This window comes from Myzus persicae, unplaced genomic scaffold, assembly GCF_001856785.1.
Source record: "Myzus persicae strain clone G006 unplaced genomic scaffold, MPER_G0061.0, whole genome shotgun sequence".
Classification (NCBI taxonomy): domain Eukaryota; kingdom Metazoa; phylum Arthropoda; class Insecta; order Hemiptera; family Aphididae; genus Myzus; species Myzus persicae.
The window spans coordinates 308,486-324,053 of record NW_019102455.1 but is presented as its reverse complement, the minus strand read 5'-3'; the positions used below and the strand labels follow the sequence as shown (position 1 = coordinate 324,053).

The window sequence follows — 15,568 nt, the reverse complement described above, 5'->3', positions numbered from 1 at the left end:
TAATTCCATTTTTTTTCAATGCATTTTTAATGACAATACAAAATATTAAGGTAAAATAATATTTGTCATTTGCATTCGTAAATTGGTCGAGGTACACCGCTTGACCATTAATGAAAGTACCTAAATCGTGTATGTAAACGCATTTTAATACTTTTACACTAGTTACAATTTACGTAATAATGAGACTAGACTATAATACAATTCTAAAGTTAAATAAATAATTAATGTCTAATGATATGTTTGTCTTAAAAACGTAACGCCGACGACTAAATTTAAATGTAAAAACGGTGAGTAATTTTTCGAATTACTCATTACACGAACAACGGTTTAGTCGTTGTTCACGAGTGTTGTATAATATATCTCAACAAAATAATAACGATTAGATTATTGCAGGCCATAGCGGCAGAGCTTATATTATTGTACGGCATTAACTTGTTATTTAGATACCCTTTTAACAAAACAAACAAAGCAAATTACGGATTATAATAGTTTTAAGATGATGTCCATTATTACTTTTAAATTAGATGTAACCAAACACAATATCTGCACTTATTACCCATAAATTATTAAAATAATATTTCAGTTGAACGGATTTGAATACTTGGGTATTATACTATTATATTATCTAAACTGCGTGTCTGCGTCTCGTGAGCGAAATGAAAATTATAAATTTTCATTTGTTAAAATCATTGAGAAATTAAATAATGATTAACATTAGATAGAAATAAGACGTACGCTGTTAATTTGGTATTAGAAACCTTAACACAATGAGAGATAAAGATTTATTACCTATATGGTATATAATGTTACGTATATTATGATATATTTTATTATATAACATGAGGATTAGATTAAACGTTTGATTTATCTATTTTCATTACATAAAAATTAATATTGTGTTATTGTTATTATAGACATCAATGATGTATAGGCAGGCACCTACCTACTGAAACTAAACAATCGTTATTTTAACATTGTCAACTGTACTTCATTTAAATTACACCTACAACGAATGATAATAACATGCAATATGCAATATTATTCGTGATTATCGTTATAAATAATCAAAAGTAGGTACCTAATTAAAAATAGCATATTATAATATCGTAAAAAAGATTAGATAGAATTTTTTTAAAAATAATTAATTAAAACTAAAAAATCAAACAAACAAAATATGCTTGAATAAAAATATTAATGATGTTGGTTTAGTATTCCGACAAAATATATAACAGCGCAGTCCTACAGATTTTACGTAACACGTTCACTGTAGACTTTTTAAATAACAATAATCTTTCACGCTTAAGAAAATTGTAAGTTGTTAATGTTTCTTATAATGTGAACATATTTAATTTTAATTTTAAGAAAATACTTTTTTTTTTCTCATGTATCTTTACGCCACTTCGTTTAAATTGTTCTGTTGCACATTTTGTTCGTTCCGTTACGCGTGCAATACTTTTGGCGTAAGAAATAAACTTCTATTAAATGACTAGATACTTTGCTGTACACCTTTCTGTTCCCTTTCAGTCTTTGGTAGTCAGAATCTCATTGTATTATACAAAGGTTATACGGGTTGTTTGTGATTTATTTTCGGCCTTGGTTGATTCAACAGGAATTGTTGACCCAATTGCATTACTTGAACCTGAAAATTTGTCTTCAGTTAACTTCGGCAATCTGTCAACCGTAATTCGTATATTTCGCAATGATTTATTTTTAAATCTCGCACCGTTTGGGCGTGAGAAATGAAATATACGTTTATCAGCATTAATCTGCATTATATATTATTATTATTCTGTATTGAAAATGACGGTGTCGATTTTTGTGTTTAAAAAATTACGAAATTCGCATAAAAGTGTATTTCTATAAAATGATATCATTTGAGGAAATTTACAGTATTATAGATATTATGTAGATAGTATTGGTATATTATTAACATGATACCAGGTACATAATATCATTAATATTCGTTTAGAACGATACATATTCTAATATTATATTTTTTAATATTACCTATTCATTAATTATTCATTTCAACTAGTAATGTTGTAATAATACAATAATTATTTTTATAGCTAGTATAAGTATATTAGTCAAGTTTGTGTTTGTCAATAACAAACGGTATGCTGCAGTATACGTTCATTGTTTGATTTTAAGTCGGTACCTTGGTATATTCAATATATTGATATATAGATAAGCAGGTATTATTTTTCAGTTGTGAATTATTATACCTATTGAAGTTATTTATTATTTTTAACCTTAACTGAAACGCAAACAGTTTAATCGGTTTGAAATCTCATAATACAAATTGGCTGGAATAATAAATTATCAGTGTCGATCACGTCGTCGTATATAGCGTAAACTATACCTGCGATTATTTTGAAACACGTGTACGTGAACACAATTAAAATTGCGGTAGAGTGTATATAGGTAGGTACCTATTACTATATTATATTGTATCGTGTTATTGCTGTAACTATATAAAGTGGCTATTCTCCGTAGTTTTGGGTTCGGCTCGATCGTCGTTTGACTGACATCTCGTGCGCAGGAATTATACTTACGCAAAACGTATTCAAGAAATGTTCAAACCGATTTCTAAAAAAGCGGAGCCGATAGATCCGGCGAGCAATCGCTGAGCCGCAACGTCAGCCATCGCGGTCGGTGCCAATTGGCGGCCTTGAACTTCTCCACGATTTTCTCGGGCGAACACACGAATACTTCGGACGTCGCCAATCGCAATATTATATTAATAATAACAACAATAATAATAATAATAATAATGGCGATAACGATGATGATGATGATGATAATAATAATAATAATAATCCATACCGTTCGGGAATACTGATGACTGTAATATAATATATAGGTGACTTTGGACACGACCGGTCGCAGTCGCGATTTCATCAGGCAGTTTAGACATCACGATTGCAGCGGGGCCGGAATGGTTAATGTTCGCATTGTTTCGGTTTTCACCGATCGCTCGCCGTTTTCGAACTGTTGCACCACTACGACATATACGCGATAATAATAATGTATTATAATGTTTCATTCATATACCATCTCACAAGGCACACGCACATCATCATCGAGGAGATACGTCGCAGTCAAGTCATCGTGTCGGTAATAATATTTCTCAACGACGACGACGACGACGTTGGAGCTTCTGGCCGTCTGCAGGATTATATTATTACTATTACCAATAGTAGGTACACACCACGTGTTCAGTGTTGAATCCATCAGACAATTTTTTTTGACGGGCTCCATTTGTTTTTTCATCGGTCGCAAGCATTTTAACACTGCATTTGACATTTGACGTTTGATACATAAAATATGTTATATTTAAAAAGTATTCTATACAAATTAGAAACGTGTTATCGTTATTATTATTTTATAGTTTTTTTTTTAAATCAGTCTAATCCTGCACATTTTTTTTTGCATAATAGTTGATTGCTTCTTTGATGAACTCCGCGGGGGTGGGTATCCTTCGCCTTCGTCACTTATTTTAGTACAATATCTCAATGTGTCTGGTGCCGTCCGATTTCAAAGCATTGACATAATTCGATTCAGTGCACTGAATGATCGCGTTTGACTGCAGTGACAGTGCCAATTAGTATGCGTACAACCGATTGAAGAGTATAATATTGTACGTTTAAAATATAATACATTTCGTTGACAGTTGAGTATTTGTCAGATGGGGAGGCGATAAAAATCCACGGCGGCATTCGCCCCTCCCAATCTCTGTAGTACAGCTGAATTTAAAACTGCACGCATTAAAGTCGAGTCGCGTAAAAACTCGAAAAACGTGAAAACTAGCATTTTTTTATTCCTCTCGAAACTCGAAGTTTATTTCAATATCTGAGTATACGAGCGTGATGGGTGTATTGAAAACAACGACGGCTTGGACATCGTGATTAAGTAGTTAGCGGTCCACCGCAGTTCACCAGTGACGAAATCGTGGGCTTAAAATATAATGTACATCGAATGTAGTATGGGTAAGTAGGTATTGTGATTCCAAAAATTATTAAAACCATACAAATATATTATATAAAAATATATTATTGAACGGCGAACCAATGGCAACTTAGTCACATCGTTACAAACAGTTGGGCAATAATTTGTTGAATCACGCATATATTGTTTGACACAGTGTGATAAAAGTATGCGGTATTATTATTATGTGGGCACGGGAGGTCAGAGACCGCGAGACAAAAATGTAATAATAATCATCAGTCTCGATAATCAAACATCCGCCATCGCGTAATAATTAAATTGTAGTGCGCCGTTCGTATCGACCGCGAGTCGAGTTGGCTGCGGTATCTCGTCGGTTCAGGCGCTCCTGATCGGAATCGCTAGCGCGGCCAACGATTTATTAAAACTATTAATAATAATAGTAATAATAATTATCGAAACAATATTTTAGTCGCCGTGAAAACACATGTTTGTGTGCGCAAAGTACTGCGAATCATAATATGATGCGCGTGTAATCTATGTAACATAAAAATGAATAAATGCTATAGCCGTCACCAACCGCATCATTTAAGGATGGCTGTTGGACCGATTTGGCTAATTTTTTCAAACAAATATTTGTTATAGATCAAATAAGGTTTTTTTTCGGGAAGAAAAGTTAATCTCAAATCGACTTATAATTTTGATATTTGATCACTGTACTTTTTACCCTCGTTGGTTCCTCCGAAGTTAAGACTTAACAACTACTGGAGCGTTTTCAACGTAATTGTATAGCAATAGGTTCTTCGAGACTTGGATGGTGTTAATGCTTAACTTTTTAATCCCATACAGCTACCTAGTTAAAGTGTATAGTTCAGTGCTCAAACATTGGTTAAATAATATTATTATAATGATTCATAGTAAAAGTATGGCGTATATACTCTTTTCACAAATTATTTCATGAAAAAAACTTATCTTTGAATGGGAAACACAGGACGGCATAAATATTAGCTAATATTAGCTATTATATATAGGTGTTACACTTATAATCCATATACCACGTAGTCACTGATCGCCGTAACTCAAAACTACGCATTGTACGAACTTGAAATTTGGAATACACGTTCTTCTCGTATTCTCACAGTGCAATAAGAAAGGATTTTCAAAAATGTCGCGTTTTAGTGGAGTAATCAACAATTATAATTATTCATCCATATTTCTACTGTTTCTAGCTACCTGCAACCTGTCCCTTTTGTCCGAAGGTCAACAATGAGAATTGTTCCCAGAAGTTTATAACGTTTATGTGTACGATGTACATAAAAAATATTAAAAATAATCTCCTTCATCGCCCCTACGCCAATATATTATGCTTAATAATATACCAATATAGTATTATACTGATACTATATAATAATCGTCGATCGATAAAATGCACATCGATAACATAAACCAATACCCATACAAGTTCTATTTATAAGTCATCTCTCTATTATTGCCTTGCCACGGAGGCTATACAATGTACACTGTTACGTGCACGTGAACAATTAATTATTAATATTCATTTCAGTTGCTTGACTGACTACTAGCAGTTCGGACGTGCGTGACATAGTCCAACATGGCACACGACTTCGGATTAAGACCTTACATACAAATCTAATTGAAGCAACCGTCTTTACAGGCCGCGGTACGGGAGAAACAGTTTTTCTACCAAGAACACTTTTGATTCCATCTGACTACCGCTCAAGGTAGTTTCCCGTCAGGGTTTGTTTTGCCATGACAGTTGAAAAAGCGCCGGACAGTCTTTGAAAGTGGCAGGAGTGGATTTAAGGAATGACTGTTTCACGTATAAGCTCTTCTGATAGTCTGGTAATACTGCTTCCCGAAGGAAGAACTAAAAAATATTGTATACAAGGAGGTATTATAAAGAATGCAAAACGGCTTTGCACAAAAAGACTATTTTGCACACAACGAATAACAATGTCACTCATAATATATTCTAAAATAATATTGTAAATATGAAAAAAAATACACACCGATGAAGCCGGATAATGATAAAAAAAAGCAAAAAACGATTTACTAAGCACAACAAATGTATTGCACTCAACAATACTTCCCATGATATTGTAAATATGAAAAAAACCAAAAAACACATGTGGCTACACATTAAAAATTGATATAATATACACTTAAAAAGACTTTGCTTCCACAGTGTTTTACACCTAGAATGCTTAAAAGGAGTTTTTTCGGTCAACGCCGGGTAATTCAGCTAGTTATATTATTATAATATTTACTTGACGACGATCTCTTCGTTTTAATTATTAACAATAATTATTGTTACAACACACGCGACTATAATTATACACATACAATTATAAAAAAATGATATGAAAATAATATTACACTGACGATTTCGTACGTACACAAGCCGATACTAAATATACCATATTGTAATATAAATTATTGTTTCGTTTATTTAAAACGTTCGTTGCCGAATTTATTTCACTATTGCCGTCTGCAGAAGTGGACGTGGCGGATTTTAACGTGAAAACGTATAATTTAATTAATAGCTTTACCTACTAAAACGTATGCACTTCGTTTGTTGCGATTAATTAATTGAAATAATATTATTACAATATATTTTACGAACTAAATGCGTGGATCGACATATCGACAATAATAATAATATAAATTATAAAATTTGATTGATGGTAATATTAATATACAATAATATATCAGCTATATAAACCGATTTTTATAAAGTATTTTTTTTTATGTTTTAGTATTTTTACTTGAAGTATTTTCCAGCGTACTAGTACCTAATGGAGAACAATAGATAACCATGGTGTTAATAACTATTTACCAACAAATAGTTACAATATTGTAAATAGAAAAGCCAGATTTAGGTACAGATAAAAAAAATACACGAGTTATCTGAAGTTATTTCTCTCAAGGATGAGTCGGTGTGCGTAAATATTACTGTTAAAAATCTATAGTTATAAGTATATACTTTTTTCGCTTAAACTCATAAAAGTGTAGGGATAATAAATGTAAAATATGTTGTTTAAAAAAAAAAATAGAAATGGAATACTAAGAGGAAAATAATAATGGCTAAAGCTTTTAATATTATAAGGTTAATAATTAATAATTAGAGATCAAATAAAATGTTTAAATAAAACTAAAAACTAATTAAAAGCCTCTCATACAAACTTATTTAAATATGATATTCTTTCTCTAATTATTATCTTATTTATTTTCCGATACTTTGCGCATCAATGGATTATAATATGATATTAATTCAATATTTGATATTCAACTTTTAATTAAATGCTACAAACAGTATGACTTACAGATAATTTAAAGAAAATATCTATTTTAAACATATGTAGGTTAGGTACCTGAGCGCATTAAAGATATTATATCAATATTTTGAGATGAATAGTTTCAATAAATACTTTTTATATTTATTTACCTAATATTATACTTATAATATTTACAAAGACAATTTGGAAGTAATTTCACACTAATCCACATACATTTGAGACCACTGAAATAATATATTTTGTGAACTGAAAATTTTTTTTTAAAATTATTATAAATTGCTGTGATTATTTTATGTTATGATTTCATACTTAAGAAGTGGCAATTATATTTGATAGCACATTTTAAAATTACTAATTTAAAATTTCTCGTAAAGCTGGTAGGTAGGTAATTGAAATACACGTTTTTAATTAAGTAAATCAAATTATATGATTAAGATTCTTGGCAATTAGGTAGCGAAAGAGAAATATATAATAATTATAATAAAATACATAATGTAAAATTGTATTGTTATCACGCATCGTAATATAATTATGTTGCTTTTGACATGAAAATATTTTAATAGAATTTTCTCATGATCTCCATATGAATATGTTAAGCCATCTATTAATATTTAATTTCATGGAAAACAATAAAGATTTTATAAGTAAGAGTAAAAAGTATGTACACCTATTAAATGTAAATATTAATATAATAAAACTTTTCCGTTGTAAAATGGTAATATATAATTTATACGACCATTACTTTGTTGTTGGACAAAGGTGTAAGTATTACGCAAGAATAACGTTGGTTAAGGTTAATATGATAATTATTATTAATATTACGAAAAGTATGTGAGCAGGCGCATTACCCATAGGTCTCTATGTATATTGTACACATTTAACAACTGCAATCTTACCATTATGTCATTCATCATTCGTTGTATAGTATTTACCGTAATGCATTTACCGTATAATCATGTGCATCATTACGACTTACCTGTATGGAATAATGGCCATATGCCTATATCCACCATAATATAATAATAGCGATAAATAAAAATATAATAGTAGAAGCGTGCAAAATTGAAACGAGTTCTTCAAATGGGATACAATTTTTCAAATTATTATTTTTTCATTTATTCCTACACAATTTATTGTTTTAATTGACGAAAAAATGACCAGATATTGTTCAGCTGGTCAATTTAATAACTGTCATACCTATCATCATCGTATGTTATCAACAATAATAGTTATCACATTAAATAACTTTTCTAATTACATTTTACGAACATTAAATTAGGTATAATATATTTATATCTCTTTCTGTTCTTTTCTGCGGTTTCAGTGTACAGTGTACACTAGAGGAGGATTCCCTCTCATCTAACAATCTATAATATTCTCTTCCTAATTGTAGCGAAACATAATTTTTTTTTAAGTGGAATGGATTCTAGTCCAACTTCAAGAACAACTATATATTATAATATTGTAATATAATGGTAGAACTTTTTTTTAATAACTCTTGTGTAACTTATACAGCACTAATTGCCATTATATTAAAATAATAAAATTACAAATCAATTGTCAATCGTAAGGCATATTTAAAATCGTTCATTGTCCAACATATTATTCATCGAAGTATAATAATATTATATTTACGTAGTGCATACATTTAGCATTGCATTCGTCGTTTAAACTTATGTGGCTAATGGCTATACAATCATAAATTAAAAACTAAGTACAACGGTTTGGAATTAATTCAGGAACCTATATAGGTACCTCTCAATTGATTGCTTGTTATTAATGAACCAAGATTTTTTTCTAGGGGGTCCTAGAACTACCATTCTATTATTAACGCAATATAAAAAAATATTATTGTGCGAACAATCAATCACAGAGTCCAATATCAGAAGATTACTTCCACCCGTTGCTCCATAGAAATAACCACTTGCCCACATTAAAATAGCACAACCATAATTAATAATGTATAAATAAATTTTAAAAATGTAAAATAAATAAAAATGAAAATGTTTGATTTATTTGATATAATCTGACCAGCGCCAACAGAGGGGTTGGGGATGATATTATATTTGGGCACTCTCCAATTGCCTCCCACATCTAGGTATAGGCGACCTTTTTTTCACTCGAATTGCTCCCGGGTGTTGTCGGAGGGGATTCAAGTGCCTACACATTTCAACCCGTGGGACGGATTAGGCAAGACAATGTCTAGCACTAGTTAGGACACCAGAGTCTACAGTAATTTCGGTGTGCCACTGAAACAAACTCCAGAGCGAATTTAATATTGCATGGGATGAGACAGAACAACTTATAACAGGGGTAGGCAATAGGCCGCCCACGGGTCAAGTCCAGCCCGCGCAGGGGAAATAACTGGACGGCCAAAAATAATTCAGTAATTCTGGTTTTGCGCACATTTTCATAACCATATTAATAACTGCCTATAATTACGTGGTTATTATATAAATACTTTTTTAAAAATTTAGTTTTAAATAAGCTCAGAGTTGAAAACGAAATTACAGCAATGGATTTGTATATTATAATAACAACGGATTGTAAATCGACAATACCTCAATTTAATATTTCCTATCCACAAATCATTATTGTTGTATATTATACTCATTCGTGGTTTAATCTGCACACATATTTGTATTAATAAGTAAGTTTAATTAAGCACACAGTAAATATGTACAACTTTGAAACTTTTGATTACTGTGAATATTAAAATGCCTTTTTAAAGAAGACAATTCCATAATAATTTTAAAGATAATACCATTATCGTTCTATTATCATTAACTATAATTTTTAATAAAATTATATACCCAGCATTTACGAGTTAATTACTCATATTGCGTTTTATCTACATTTGTAATATTAACGTACAAACTACTGTTCATTGTTTAGAAAATTCGTGCACATTATTTTGCGGTTGTTTTCAGTGGCGGATTCAACTTAAATTTTAAATGATGCATTTTCATAATTTAGTTCTTAATACCAACACCACTTCCACCCTCCGCCATTTTTGCTCATAACGAAGTTATGAAATGTGACCGAAAGAGCCCAGAGGTCGGGCCTTAGCATGCAACTCTGCGCCAGTCGCGGGGTGGTCCTATGAAAAGTTGAAGGAGTTGCGTCAAAATAATTGAGCCTTTCAGCTCGCCAATGGTTATATTTATACTATTTAAAGCATAATGTAATAAACCTTTGAATTGCCACGCTGAGTGTCAAGTCGTGATGATAATAGGATTGACATTTTTTTCTTTTTTTTTTTCTGGAAGAACTAAAACCTATACTTCAACCGATAATAATAATATAAATTTTACTTAAAAACATCGTTTATTTTCAATAAAAAAAAAAAAAGTCATATTAAATATACACAAATATTTACACAAGCCTAACTAAACGGACGTCTGTCACACTTAAGAGTCCGAACCGAACGAAAAGTCGTGGGACACGGGTGATCGGGACTCGGGCAGCGCGTACTGTTCTGCGAGTTGGTCAAGAACGCCGCTGGTACGCATCTGTCTGGGTGCCGTACGGTAGTTGGAGGACAGCTGAGGGGCTGCTGGCCTGGACGCCGATGACGTGCGCCTGGCCGCGGGTTTGGCGACCGGCTGGTACAACGTCGGTGGTTCCGTCAGAGGTTCTTGGTGTTCTTCGAACGTCTGGTACGAGTGATCGACGGAGGATACGTGAGACTGCACACGTCCGTTTCCGGTCGCCTGTCTACCACCAAAGTCCTGGATTGACTCGAACGACGCTGACGGACCCAAGTCCGACGACTGTTCTACGGGAACGGCCCTGAACGAACCGGATACTGGTGGAGACGACTTGTTCGGACGTGGCGCCGGCCGGTGAGACGGCGCAGACTGTTGCGGTCGGCTCACGGGCTGTGCCGTCCATTGGCCGTCGTCAAAATCGGATGCGACTGATATCGGCTTCAGTGATGGTTGTTGTGACCTCACCAATCCGACTTCCGATTCGGGCCCGTTGTTGTTGTTCCGGAACAGTGGTTTCATGGGTTTCGCGGGCGACGGTCTCTTGGCCGGTACGGGTGCAGGTTCCTCGTCCTGTTCCTCGTCCTCTTCCGGCCGCAACTCCACCAGCGTGGGCGACGGTACGGTTATGCCCTCACCCGAAGGCTGGAACCCGTACTTGTTAGCACCGTACTGGACGACGCGCAACTTGCCCAAGTCGTCCACGTAACCGTATTTGCCACTCACCTCGCCCGTCACCGTCTTGGTTTCGATCTTGAACGATCCGTCCGATCCTTCGTACCCATAAGTGTAAGATCCGTCTTCGTTGTGTCTGCCAAGCATAATATAAGAAACACAATTATTGGTTGTTGGTCGGTTTTCTGGAGAATTACGAGGCAAATTCACGATTTTATATTCACGATATTTCACCGGTGTGGGGGGGGGGGGATATTATCACGATTTAGGGAAATGAAGTAGCCCTTCCATTTAATTTTTAAATTGAAAATTCTAACCTACCTAGCTCTGGGATATCATTTAGAATAATTTATTTTGGTGATTAAATCTCGCTGGGGAAATAAAATCTCAAATAAAATACGTCTAGTAAAATTAGGCAGAAAAACACACGACATAATTTTTCATTTATTGTATTATCGTCGTCTTAATAGACGATATACTATTGTTGTTGTATTATTGCGTGTTTGTAGCAGTATTTGCGTGCGTGGTGAAACTTTGTATACCTACCTATCCCGGCGCTCGTCACATAACTTTTACATAAAAATGGCATTGTTCTGGGATTCCCAGCCGGGTTATGATTTCCGCACAGGAAACGTTTTAAATCGTTTCGTAAACGGACGTGTGAGATTCGTTTTCGAGTTGCGTCATTTGGGTTTCATGGGTGTCGAGTGTGTCTATATATATACAGTGATTGTTTTCAACGATAATAGGTCATTACTCTTTAGATCACAAAACGTCGGCTTTTATGACGACCGTATATTGACGGGAAATCGGATGAAAATTGAAAATTAGTAGCCGGCGGGTTCAGATAAATATAATATAGGTACATATCTACATACTTTGAAATATTAAGTAAATAATAATATTATGTTATCGTCCTGTAAGCAGGATGCGTTGTACTTTGAAATAATATATTATCGTAAGTCTCGAGGAGAAAAATGTATTTATGCAATAATAATATTATTATCTTTACGATACAACGAGCGCGGCGAATGAACAGATTATTATTGCGGCGCATTTAAACTCGGATATAAACGTCTAGGAACGATGACAGTATTTTTTTAATGATAACGAGCGAAAATATTTGGTTTTCGGTGATTTGCTATGTGGTAGTCGTATGCTCTGTACATTATTCGTCTATTCAAAATCGTCTAGACTGAAAAATATGAACATGAACTGTTCTACGATCTCGTGTAAAATAATTGCAATCAGCACTGTATCAGCCGATTAAACACGATACGTAATAATATCGTATGATATCGAAATGTAATTAAATATTGAAATTCAGAGAATCATAATACTATACAAGGATAATATATTAAATAGATGATACTACTGTTACACAATATTTCAGTGCATTCGTGTCGTAGGTACAGTGGGTATTGTAATTAATATTAACGTTGTTAAGTGTAAACTTATTTCGTGACAAAAATGCACTTTAATAAGAGACAAACGTTGTCATCTTCGTTACTTGTCCAGAACAAAACTAGTCATGAATTGCCGTAAACGAAAATTCACGATTTCCGCTTGGTTTAGATTTAGAAAACTAAAGTAAGTTAAACTAATTATTATGTAATAAATAAGTAAGCCAATTATTTTGTATAATTAACGTCGTATATATTTTATGTTTTAAATAGTGATTAGACTGCTTAAAGTGAAATAAATAATGATGTATGCAAGTAGTAGGTAGGTAGTAATAAGTTATCACCTTGTAGAGTTATAAAAGTTGTACTGCACCATTAAATTAAATACAAGGTTACAATTTGTATTAATTTATGTAATCCATAGACAGTATAATATTAAAGATTTTTAAACCTTTTACTTTATAAATAATAAACTACTTGTTATTTTTCTAAAAATTACTACGAACAACACGAATATATATTCCATTAAACCGTCTTCGTTTTCAGTCAATACAAACGTATTATGTACTATAGTAAGTTGGTGAGTTTCATATAAAATTTGAAATCAAGTATAAAAATATTATAACTTTAAAATATTTACAAAAGTAGATAACTATTTCACCATACCTAGTAAAAAATACAACATTCTACAGCCTATTCGAAATCGCGTGAGCAGTTTTCTAAAAACACGCTGCTTTTATAACAATTAAAACGCAACTTGGCTCATTTACACCGCGGAATAAAAACAATTATTATTATATAATTGTTTTTACTCGTAATACCGAACGAGTAAACTACATTATGCGTGAAAAAATGTGATTGTTGAAAGAAAAAAATCGTCGAAAAACGTTAAATTGTAATTTGTCTTCTTTCACACCGAGTGAAATACCTATGCACAAGCTACGCGGGAAACGAGTTCTTATGTACCTACATGCGTGTATTAATTCAAAATATTATATTATTTTCATTGATATATTACACAATAATACGAATAATACGAATTACGCTTCGCCACTTTTGAGTTATATACCTATACTATTTCTCGGGACGTAACTTTAAAGAACATTATTACGCGCTCGCAACCGTAATTTATGTTATATATTTTAATAACATTAATATTATGTCGAGCACACTCCGTCATACCTGTGGATCTGTTTGAGTATAGATACATCTTGGTTTTTTCGCGACGACACTACCGCCGATTGGTCGTTACCCTGGTTGTAGTCTTCGGCATTTTGACCGTAGCATGTGCACAAGCCCAACAGCACAATAATCTGCAAGTCAAAAGAGAAAAAAAATGTGTTTAAAAAAAATTAAAATAAAAAACTATAGCAAGTGCGCGTTCATTATTTCCGATACAAAAGGACGAGGCGCATCTGTATATTATTATTATTTTAACAATATTATTATCATAATACGCGCGGCTGCTGCAGCAGCCGTTGACAGGCGCCAGATCGGACCTCCCGCGCGCCTGCACACACCTGTTGATTAATTTCACAATTGTCTGATCGTGAGAATCGGACGATGGCGAGGTCACACACCGCTGGGATTTTCAAAACAATGACGACTACCGAGGTGTATGACCCACGACCAGGGCCTTAGGACGCTTTTTTTTTGTCAAATGCGACCGCGAAACGCGTGTCGGAGAAAAGTAATCATATATATGTATAAGATACCTAATGTAATAGCATAGCAACCGCAGACTAAGACTCCTCCGAGTTTTCAGTAATGCTCTCGAAAATATTATTAGATTATTGTTATAGATACGATAGATTTATTTTCCGTCTCGCGGCATCGTTTTTAATCACGTCCCACCATATTACGTATATAATATTGTGTACAGGTGGTGGCTTTTCTTTTTCCCGATTCGAATCCACCGAAAACACACACACACACACACACACACACACACACACACACACACACACACACGAGATTAAAGGTATATATACAATCGAAAACTGGAATATTAGAAAAACTAAGCTATGTGCACCGACACGCCAGGGCCTTATAGTATGCGAGAAAAAACTTCTTGTACAATACCTATATAATATAAAAATATCAAAAGTACCAACAAAAAATAATATTAATGGGATTAGTTATCAGCTGTTATTTGTACGGTTCGTCACGGACCGGCGAAAATAATAAATGAAACGACACGATTTGAAGGCATCAGGTACTTGCACCTATATAATATATTATTATTACATTTAGATAATATGACAATGTCGTTTAAATACCCTGTGGAGCTGTGCGTTTTTATTGGACGAATAATTAATTTAATATAATAATATAATGTTACGCGGTGAAATAATATTGACATATCGTACTTACCACTGATCTGACTAGCATCATGGTTCTGGTTGTTCTCTGACAATAAACTGACGAATAAACATGGTATCTACACTTAAAAGGTCTTAAAAACGTGAAGCCCCTCCACGGGCACGAAAGGGTGACGCCAAGGCCGACGACAGACGTAGTAGTATATATAATAATATGACATTAAGTGGTGATTTTTTATTTTTCGCCTTTCACCGCTGCAACCCCCCAACCAAACGAGTTGTTTTCGTCTGCTCCGGGAACGACTATACCTATAGGTACGACGTTTAATACAAAAATAAAACAAAAACGTTATTTTTTTTTGCATGGTACAGCATCAACGACTAGGTTAGGTTAGGTTACAACACAATAAATAATATCA

The 15,568-nt window shown here is 33.4% G+C and overlaps 1 protein-coding gene across 1 annotated transcript; it reads right to left on the bottom strand.

Moving 5' to 3' along the window:
- Nucleotides 1-10,570: 10,570 nt before the first annotated feature.
- Nucleotides 10,571-15,334, bottom strand: LOC111032177. The gene is made up of 3 exons (XM_022312416.1): nt 15,202-15,334; nt 14,011-14,141; nt 10,571-11,561 (listed from the first exon to the last, which is right to left on the bottom strand). Exons 1-3 carry the CDS (start codon nt 15,220-15,222, stop codon nt 10,673-10,675), a joined length of 1,041 nt encoding a protein of 346 aa, XP_022168108.1. The 5' UTR covers nt 15,223-15,334; the 3' UTR covers nt 10,571-10,672.
- Between the last annotated feature and the right edge of the window lie 234 nt (nt 15,335-15,568).